At 36.7% G+C, this 11,146-nt stretch overlaps 1 protein-coding gene across 1 annotated transcript; it reads right to left on the reverse strand.

The window, feature by feature from the left end:
- Nucleotides 1–1,855: 1,855 nt before the first annotated feature.
- On the reverse strand, nt 1,856–9,123 carry LOC117369688 (zinc finger protein 180-like). The gene is made up of 4 exons (XM_033965005.2): nt 8,622–9,123; nt 8,058–8,125; nt 3,837–3,930; nt 1,856–3,312 (listed from the first exon to the last, which is right to left on the reverse strand). The coding sequence occupies exons 1-4, from the start codon at nt 8,911–8,913 to the stop codon at nt 2,357–2,359; spliced, it is 1,410 nt and encodes a 469-aa protein (XP_033820896.2). The 5' UTR covers nt 8,914–9,123; the 3' UTR covers nt 1,856–2,356.
- Between the last annotated feature and the right edge of the window lie 2,023 nt (nt 9,124–11,146).

Raw genomic sequence — 11,146 nt, forward strand, 5'->3', positions numbered from 1 at the left:
TGCTCAATTCGTAAACAAAAAAAATAAATAAAATAAAATAAAAGGGTTGACATAAAATGTGTTGTGAAAAAAAGTACATATAGAAATATATGTAGTTGCTGTGAAATGATTTTCTTCAAAACTGACTGACTGTAGCCGGTCCGAAAATATTAACATAAAATAAACATAAAATAATATGAACAATGAACATATTGTTTGTTGCTTAACTGGCAGAGAATTGATTATGACCAATAAATATTATGAAGAAACTGTATGTAGCCTGTGCTCTGGCTGATAAAAAAAAAAAAAAAAAAATACTACAATCACAAATGAACCTGGGTTGCTAGTGCCTAAAGCTGAAGGCAGAGGACACATACAAGTTTTCCTCTTTTTCAGTACAGGCCATGTCTCTTGTGAAAGCTCAGAACCTCCAGAATTCACTCACTGAGCTGCAGAGGCTGCACTAGCACTGATTAGTGATTTGCTGCAGGTGCTGGGGTTTAGGTAGTGAATATTCAGATTAGAGAGTCCTTTTAGGTTCAAACCAACTGGATTTCAGCATTGAACCTGGCAACCCAAATGAGAGACTCATGTGAGGCTCATTATGCTGATTGGATAATTGTCTTGACAACCAAACACCAAATATTACAAACAACTTGGTCATCATGTCCAATGTTTTTGTAATTAAAAATAAATCAACCTTCAACATTTTTTAAACTTAGTAAGTAGTGTTAAAATGATTTAGTGGAAGCGACTGTAAACATTTGAAAAAACTAATGTTTTAGTAAACATGTGGAACACATTTAAGAGCTCAGAACGGTAAGGCAAATATAAATTTATGATTGGGTTTAGTTTGTGCACCAGTAATACAAGTCAGGCCTTATATAATGAAGTCTCACTTTTCTAGCACCACAAGGAATCGCATTTCAAAGCTTCAGGCACTCAAACCTCTCCACACAGGAGCAACAAAACAAAATGGAGTCAAGCCAATTTAATCTGATCAGAACAAGTATCTCTGGCTGTGTAGACCTATGTTACAATGCTAACACTACACCTCCTGCTACTTGTCAAACAAGACACAAAGCTAGTGTGTTATATAGGTGGTTAGCATGTTCATCTCACAACAAGAAGGTCCCTGGTTGGTAACATTTATTATTTGTTAATTGGATCGGAGCAGTGTATGTTAATTAACATACATAACATGCATCCTGTAAGCAGGACTGATTCCAGCCATGGGCCAAATTCCATCTCTGAAGACAATCAGGTGGAAGTGTCTTTCCCATGGAGCCAACAATAGTACCACTGTCACTGCTGCCCCGCAGTGGCATCTTATATTTTCAGCGGTATCCCATCCAAGTATTAATAAGTCCCCGTCCTGCTTAGCTTCAGAGCATTCTCACAATGGTACGGCTGCACTTAGTGGTATACACTGGATGTGAAAATACTCATATTATCATATTAAAAAGGAGCATGTTCCTGTTTTACATATCACAAATATACTGAGTAACAAATACATTACCCTAACACAGTGGCCAACACTGTAATATCAGTCCAGGTTCACTACAGATAAAGTGGTGAAAAGTCCTCAAAATGTTGCCAGCATGACTCGTTCTGATTGAAGGCTTAGATTGGCAGGACTGAGACAATCCACTTAATGCAAATATAACACTGTGATATTAAAGACACAGAACACAGAACAGCACAGAGTTCATGCTTACATCAATGCACTGGAGCTTTCACTGGCAATGGGAATTTTCATTGTCATTTTCTACTGTTAAAGAACATGTACATGAGATAAAATGACTTGAGTGGACAGAATTTTGATTTTAGTGGTTTAGCAAAGTTTAGATTTAATTTTTATTTTATTTTATTTTTTACAATATTTTTAAATATATTTTAGTTTTCACCAGGGCTTATTTTTGTAGCACAAATCATCTTAAGATAAAAACTAAAATTTACTAGCAGATCAAAAATGTATTAAAAAGAATTGGAGTTTAAAGGCATGACAGGAGCTAATCAGCTATGGGGTAACTTAATTATAACTCAATTATATAAAAAATAAACACATTCAAACTTGAAAATACAGCAAACTTTTATTATAACTTATTAAAATGTAATTTCAGTTTCAAAGAGTTACCCCATAGCTGATAAGCCTACTTCTAACTTTAAACTAATTTAATATATATTTTTAGAAAGTCTATGGGCAAAATAAGGAAATATTACTTCCAGACCAGGAGTACCTGCCCACCATGAGAAATATTTTCCAACCAAATCAATACAACTTCCAAGTCACGCCATTAATCAAAACAATGCAAACGTTCTGAGCTGAAGTCATTTTAACTCATGTACATATTTATTTTTGCTGTTTTTTGACAGTCTAGAGTCCACACTGAGACTGCTGCCGGTGCCTCCTCACGCTGCACATCTGGCTGAAGGACTGCCCACATCTGGCACAGCTGTACGGCTTCTCCTGTGTGTGGACCGTGCGATGCCTCTTTAAGTGACTGGACGAAATAAAACTCTTACCACAAAGTGTGCACCTGTACCTCCTCTCTCCGGTGTGAATTAGCAAATGGACTCGCAGATTATTTGGTTGGGCAAATCCTTTACCACAATGTGGACAGGTGTATGGTCGCTCTCCTGAATGTGTACGTTGATGTAACTCCAATGTTGCCGCACTGGGAAAAACTCTACCGCAAATATTACATGCGACTGGTTCTTTTGAACTCCTATAAGAGCGCCTCTGATTGGTTGTCGAGGCAGAAGTGGCCGTGGCTTGAGGAGGAGTGGGTTGTGTTAACGTGGGTGGGTTTTGAGAGCTTGCTACAACTGCGGACAAGTCAAAAGTAGCAGCAAACGCAGCCATTTCATGCGCGGATGATGGGAAAATCATTGTAGGAGGGCCTTCCAAGCTATCGCCGCTCGCTTGCGATTGGAAAGAGGTGTGGCCCGAATCAGAATTGCCCAATCCAAGTTGAGCGACCGCATATGCAGCTCCCAAATGTGTCACGCGCTCTTGCATCCAGGCTAAATCCATTCCCAAATTGTTCAAACGCTCAGGGCTAGTTTCCTCAGTTGTTAAATTAGCAGGAAGTTGAGATGGTTGATCATCCTCTCCATCGTCAATGACTTGAATTTCTGGTTTAATAGGGCTTTCTGCAGTCAGAGTAGGGGTCATACTAGCAGGGTTAGCGACAGGTTTAGTGGATTTGCGCTTAGCTCGGGGTCGGCAAGTTAAGTCTATGGTGGCATCAGTGGAAGAGGGTACAGTTTGAGAAGTGGGGGGAGTGATGTTTTCAGCTACAGTAGAGGTTTCTTCATTAGACTCCAGAGCTGAAAAAGCAAGTGTATGTCATTTTACATGTCAATATTTATTTTAAAAAAGTTAATAATATAAACAGGACTACTACCTGCCCCTTTACAGCTCATCATTGTAAACAGAATCCCAACACAGCAAAGCATTGACAGATGATAGCTGCAGCTCACATTATCAATCTGATTTTTCCCCCTATTCTATGCAGCTAAACCTTATACATTACCTTTTTTTTTGTTTGTTTTTGTTTTTAAGAAGTAAAGAGCTATGGACATTGATGAAGAGGGAAGTGAAAAGACTCAAACATGAATCACTAGGTTCATTTCTCATCATTCATGAACATTTTGGAAGGTCACTTGTGTTGTCTTCTGAAGGTTCGCACTGTGATTGGTTAAATACACCTGTCATGACAGAGGCTGACCAAATGAAGGAGAGAGTGTGTCTGTGAAACACACTTCCCTATAGATCCATCTGTACAGATGATCGATATACCACAATTTTATACTCTTGTCACCTTGTCCATATTTTAAAAATTAAATCTCACCATTGGACTCACCACACTCTGCTCTGATGTTCAGCTCAACTTTCAGATCCAGGTTACAGTCCTCTTTATCCGCCATTTCCTGTTTTACGGGAAGCTGCCAGCCAATGAAAAAAAACAACAACAAAAGGTTACTAAAAACATGGAGTTAGACATCAAGTTCCAAAAGGTACAGGATCCATATTTGTATTTAATTATTTTAGAGAATTAAACCCGATGGAGTTACAGGTCAGATCTATGGAGGTTTTCAAGGCACTTTTGAGCAGTAAGATAGTGAGACCTTTATTGTCCCCAAGGAGAAATTAATTTTCGCAGACACTGTCAAAAACAGATAAATACAAAGACAAACAGAAACAAGCTCTCCAATAAAACTACATATGAAGAGATTCAAGGTTGACCTCTGAAACTATGTAAAACACTTCCTTCACCACTGCCGTGGTACTGCAACTTCAAGTAGGAAATGTTCAACAAAGTAATTTTTGGGCTACAGGAGGCCTCTTTGCCTCTCGAGGTTGACCTTTACATTTCGGAGCAGTCAATGTAATTAAGATTTTTCACAAGCTTGATAGAGGCTTGCATTCTGCAAGCAGACAATCTTCATTTCTGATTCATCAGGATTCAGCAAAAGAGCCATAAGAGCCATTTCTCCAACAATGAAACGATTGACAACACTTTCAGGAATGAAAGAAACCAATTGACTGAAGTAAATTCAGATAGACTTGCCATGACCGAGATACAAATAAAAGGCTGTGTGAATAACAATCATACTAAATTAAAGACTTTCTCCACAGGAAGAACAACAATGTTAATTTGTGTATAAAATTAAATTCATGTTGTCAGTTTGGAGGATAGAGAGACAGACACAAACAGAAACTACCCTCCTCCTCATCTCCTCTGCTTAACAAAAGGAGTTGTGTTGTCACAATACAAAAATGTCAGGCTTAATCATGATTAAGGCTGGGTATCATTAAGATTTTGCCGATACGATACATATCTTGATACACAGGCCACAATATAATCTCGATACAGTACTTTTTCGATTCGATCCAATATGATATGATATGATATATTTCAAATCGATTCAATGTGATTCAGTGAAAAATATAGGCTTTTGTGGCCCTTAATGATCAACCCCATTTTCACACCAAACAAACATTTAATGGTGCATTTATCTTCAGTTTACTGAAGATGAATGAACAAAACCAAGTGCGTTTTGATCAGTGCATGTGACTAACTAGAAGAACACATCAAACTATTCCATTGGTGACTCTTATTCATCCACAGCTTATACGAGCTCCACATTTACATGTACACAGGGACATATGCAGTTTAACAGCTCTGAAGGATCACAGCATAGCTACTAAGTCACAACTGTGATACTAAAACTTTTTGTTAAACCACTAACCGTGCAAAGCTAATATGAAACACACCTATTTTAATAATCAAAACAAATAATAAAGCAAATTAAATGTCAAATGTATGTCATAAAGAAGCTTCTTTCCGCCAAACAAGCCACAAAATTGTGCTATGACAGAATAATTTCATAAATTATACAAAGCAGCCCACGATATTGATACAGTATCATTAAAATATCGATATGATATATTGATATTTTGATATTTTTGCACACCCCGAATGACAATACTAGGAAATAGACTCAATATTCAATACCGATTTCAATACCACGATGATAATGATAACAACAAAAAACTGTGATTTTCAACAATAAATCATAGTACCTAATTATATATTACTATGTAGTGTAATATTTGTGCAATCCCTCAGTGATTCAGGAAAGTTCGACAGTGGTCCACGGGTATATACTAGACTCCTTTCTGATACAGCTCTAGATCAATCTAAAGCGATTTATTCAGGAAAGGTTCATTTCTGTCCTGTGAATGTGACTTTTTTTAGTATCAATACCTGGTCAAATAAGTATCTAGTATATACTAGTTATACTAGTGAATATCGATTAGCATCTAATTTTAACAGTCCTAAAAAGGCACAACAACCAAGAAATTTAAAATTCTTTCTCTCTCCAAATTAATGCCTGTCTTTTGACATGTTCTTATCCAAGTTACTATAGCTGATCTGACAGATCAAAAATTTTCCAGATTTAGGTTTTTTTTTTTTTTTTCCCATTCAACAACATTTGTATTCACTCTTTAATCTATGAGCCTGCCTTCAAAGACCTTGTTGATGCTATGCAGAATAATGTTTCTCTCAGCCTCCCTACACTGGAGAATATGGGACAATTATATGTTACAAGGCCTTCCAATTTTCAGATTAAGTTGACTACTTTTAATAGATTTATATTCAACAGGTAATGTTTCTCAACTTTGTTAAGTGGTGCCCCAAATCTCTTCTTCTGGCCAAAGCTACTTATGGTATGCTTTTATTTAGACAGGGACAGTGCTCAACATTACATTGACCTTAAAAAACAGGAAAGATGTATGGTGCCAGGTTACAGCATAAATAATAATTTCCACCTGTAGTTCTTGGACAGGCTGATGTTAAGTAAGAACAACAGTTTGGTGTAGGTGGATGAAAAATCTGTAAACATATGGTAAATACATCAAAATACAACACAACCCGCCCCTCAAATACACCATTTCTAAAAGCATTCAGTTCACACACACCCACCCATACCAATTTATTCACACACACAATCAGTCAATTTCAGATGTACAAATACTCTTTCTTTCATACACATTCACTGATGGGTGCAAACTTGCTTTGATATTAGCCATTTCTTTCTTTCCATTTCTGTCACATGTGCAAACTTTTGAAAACTTGTGGATGTTATAATCTCATTTGGCAAAGTATTCCACTGACTAATGGCAACAACAGAAACTTACTCACAAAGACCACATGAGCTCTGCTTTTTTTTTAAACTTGACTCCAACTATTTATGTTGGAGTCTAGTCAATTTTAATACTATTAGACATATAAGCTGTTTTTACTATCATTATCCTGTACTGTAAAGCACTTCAGGCACCATAGGTGGCTGTAAATGTGGTATATAAATAAAGGTGACCTTGATACAAGTGAAAAAATGTAGAAGAATTAGATACGTTTATTGCCATGCTGTGAAACATTTAGGATTAGAATCAGAATTATTTTAATTCAAACCCAAATTCATGAGGCAGACCCTCCACCAGAAAAGTTACACAGTGCACCTTTAGCATATTTAAAATTTAAAACTAGGTTAAAAATACAGTAGGCATATATAACTTTCTGGAGGTGGCATGTCACCTGCATGATTCCATGGAAATAGAAAGTTAAAAACCATACTTTGGAACATTCCCATTGAAAATAGATTAGTTTTATGCCATACTGTGGAATATTATAGCCAAAGGGATAACATTTCCATGGAAACAAGCAGAACACCTTCCTCCAGGACAACTAAGAATTAGGTTTTTGCAGATGTAAACCCACTCAAGGTAAGTATGCATGTCTTTCTATAAAAGAAGTAAAAGAAAAAGTCAAATCTGTCAACTGAATAAAAAATTATTGGAGTGAAAACATTTCACTTCTCATCCAAGCCAAAGTGGCAGTTCTGGTCAGTTTGCTGGTGGACATTGCCGTCTATCTATCTGTAGCCAGGTCTACTGAACTACACTAAGTGTGAACTCTGTCTGAGACATATTTCACATAATCATTCAGGCCTCTAATGAGTGATCTCAATAGAATACTGGCTATCACTTTTGTTTTCCATGTTTAGTTTTCCAAGCGGCTTGTATAAGCAGCGAAACATCTATACTCAAAGAAAGCAAAAGAAAAATAAAAAAATCTGTCAACTGGACAAAACATTGAACGAGTGAAGTCATTTCACCACTCATCTAAACCGCTTCTTCAGTTCTTGTAAGATTACTGGTGGACACAGCCTTATAGTATCTATCTGAAGGGAGGAGCTAACTACAGTAAAACTCAAAACACCTATTGTAAGTCTGCACTGTGCCTGAGATCAACTTAGCATAGTCATTCAAGCCCCCTAATGAGTGATTTCACATTTATTAGCATCCTGACAAGCCCTATTGTTTTCTTTAGTTTGCTTTAGGTCTGAGGATGGAGTTATAGATAGGGGATAGATTATGGCTAAAATAAAAGTGTGTTTATGTCTCTGTTTATGTCTGAGACCCCTTAGACGTAAAGACAGACATAAACACAGTTTTATTTTAGTCTATTTTTTGGCTAAAATTTACTCTGGCTTTAAATATTTACCGCTGAACTGTGTTCAATCACCTTGTCCTCTTCTCCAACAGTGACAGGTACAATCAGGCCTTCGGGCACTGAAAATGTAACATAACATATTTTAGTCAGATCATACAACATTGCATTCATTTCAGGCTGATTTTATTTGCTAGCATTTTGAACATTGTTTAAAATGAAAATAATCAGATGCACAAAAGAAGATTTTATCCCTATACCATACAATCAGATATAACTTGTTGCAACAGTAGGAAGGAAAGCGTATTGTATTTTTATGACAGCTTTTAAAACAAACATCCAAAAAGCTGAAGTGTGCATCAGAGAAAAACTGACGCTACATAAAAATGAAATTGATCTCTGGCTAGATTTGGGATTAGAATAGCCTAGACTGGTGATAAATAATTATAGCCTACTTCTGATATCAGACTACGCCCACATGGCCTACATTAATGCATTCTAACGTTGTGCTAATCAGTGAAGGATGAGCTCATTGGAAATTACTGTTTTTCGTGCAGAACTTCAAATGCAACAGAAGCAAATGCACCGTATTTAGCAACTGGCTTAATAGCATTTTACCTTCTTGTGGCATCAAATGAACAGCGTGCATGCTTGCTTCTTCTCGCTGGTTGTTGCTCCGTCTCTTCATTTTCCGCTCGTAGCTGCGCACTTTCGCATCCATTTGGCGCAGTTTTTGCCGCAGAGCATCGTTCTCCTTCTCGCTTTCCTCCCGCTCCTGCTCCATCTGGGACCGGAGTGCTGCATATCCGTCCTCCACCAGTTTACAGATCTCGGCCACGGCAGAATTAGCCAAAATCTCCACGATGGATGCGATCTGAGCCTGGAAACCAACACAGTCCGCCGCCATCATAGCCCGTTTCGAGCTAGTTTTTGTTTTTGCGCGCTGATTGTGCACACAGCGGGTGGTTGTGGTAACGTTACCCGCAGAAGAGAGCTTAAAATGCTGACATAGGGGATGCAAAAGTCGGGGTTTGTGAGTAAACTCGCTGTCAGTGCGTTTTTGTTGAAGATAGAAATCGGAGCAAAGATATGTCTGCAAAAGATGGTGTGAACGTCGCCATGTGATGACGTCAGCGTGTCGCTCACATGGATCTATTGGTTGATCAGCATCACAGCAAAGGATGAGTAATAAAATATAAATAAAAACAACAATATTATATTAGATTTTTTTTCATTATTCAAACTATTTATTGACAATGTTTAAGCCATAAAAACAAATTCAGTAATAAATAAGAAAATATAGCAATGAATTTAAATAAAGGTTTTGATCAGAGTCCCCAACTCTTTAGGCCTTGCAACTGATCTGAGACCACTGCAAAATAATAATTTCAAGTGGAAAAAGGTGTAAAAGTGGGTTTCATATTGTTAATTTGAATAGCTGAATAGTATGACCTAATTCAACCAAATTGTACAATTTTCAATGAAAAAAAGGTATACTTTGCAGTTATGCTAGGGGGACTACGTGTATGTCTATGGATGAATGTTCAGCAGTTACAAATGCACACATTACAACACAGATAAGTTTTTTAGATTGTCTGAAAACTCAAGAACACATGTCACTGACAACACATAGTTGTCAATGACAATGAACTAATACATTTTGATCATATAAAGAATTATGTTTAAGGTACCTGGATAACTCTCCTTGTCTAAGGAGACAGGATAACCACCCTGGTTTGGCAACACAGGCAGTCTAATCCACAACCTTACAGCTCTGTACATAACTCTCTCTATGCCTTTGTATGTACTGCCTGGTGTCTTATTAGGTTACTGTGAAATGCATAAGTCTTTCCACAGGTTTCTACATTTAAACTTTCTCTCTCCAGTGTGAACACTTTGATGGACTTTAAGATTATTAAAAGTCGTGAATTTCTTCCCACAATGAGCACATGGATAGGGCCTTACTCCAGTATGTACCAATTTATGCCTCTTCAAATGACAAAAACTGACAAAAATTTTCTGACACTGATCACATTGGTAGGGTTTTTGTGCTCGGTGAATACTTTCATGCCAGATTAGTTCTTTTTTTTGTGCAAATTGGTGTGGACAAAATAAACATGAATGAGGTAGATCTGAAGATTCGTAAGATATAGGGGCCATAACTGGAAGATTTAGAATGTTAGGTGGTTCATTTGGTTGCATAGACAGTGAGCTTGCATTTTGGTTAATGTTGAAAGCTAAAACCTCTCCAGTTTCTTCAGTATTGTTTTCTACTGATAAAGCAGCAGGTAGGTAGTTACCTTGCCTCAAATCTGATTTTGAAATTAGGTTGGGAGATTGAGAACCCTCTTGGGAGGTAGTTGACTGTCGTCTTGATAAAATGTTTTTATTTTTGTGGGCTGAAATTAAGAGCTGATCAGATTTTGCATTAGGATTTTGCCACTTTGGTTTGGAGATGGGATGAAGATGTGGTTCTCCATTAGCAGAGAAGTCTTCTTGTTATCTGAGAAAGAGGAGACAAAACAATCTTTTATAAAAAAAAAAGAAAAAAAAGAAAAAAAAATCAAGTAATGATATTTCCTGTTTTTTATTTTTCATGATTTGTTTGTATTGTGATTTAAAAGTTACATAGTGCACCTTTGAGGTGCTCTTTGTGTATTGTAAAGCACAATTTTTGTAAGGCAAGTTGAAGACAATGGATTAGGACTGCAAGATTCATCATACATTTAATGTTCATCATAATTAACAAATCATAAAAACTGAATTTTGACAAGACCTCTACAAACCTGTTCTGAAATGCATGGGATTCTTGTATTTAGTTTACCAGTTTATATTTCAGTTACATTTTCAGTAAATTTATAATCATAGATACCTCCAAGTTTCACCACCTGCTCCTCAGACTTCAAAATCCCGCTTGAATTTTCCTGAGATTCTTGACTCTGAAAAAATAGAGCATTTTATTTTCAACAATAAACCTCTATGGCAAAAATAATCGTGCCATGATTACAGAAAGAGGGCAGAGACTTAAACAACTCTATAGGCATTTCCTTTTTTTTTCAATTAACCAAACGGAAAATTATGTCAAATAAAATTGTCAACTAAATACAATCTTAATTATGTTCACTATGTTTTAGTGAAATTAG

The sequence above is a fragment of the Periophthalmus magnuspinnatus genome, chromosome 1 (assembly GCF_009829125.3).
Source record: "Periophthalmus magnuspinnatus isolate fPerMag1 chromosome 1, fPerMag1.2.pri, whole genome shotgun sequence".
NCBI classification, from domain to species: domain Eukaryota; kingdom Metazoa; phylum Chordata; class Actinopteri; order Gobiiformes; family Gobiidae; genus Periophthalmus; species Periophthalmus magnuspinnatus.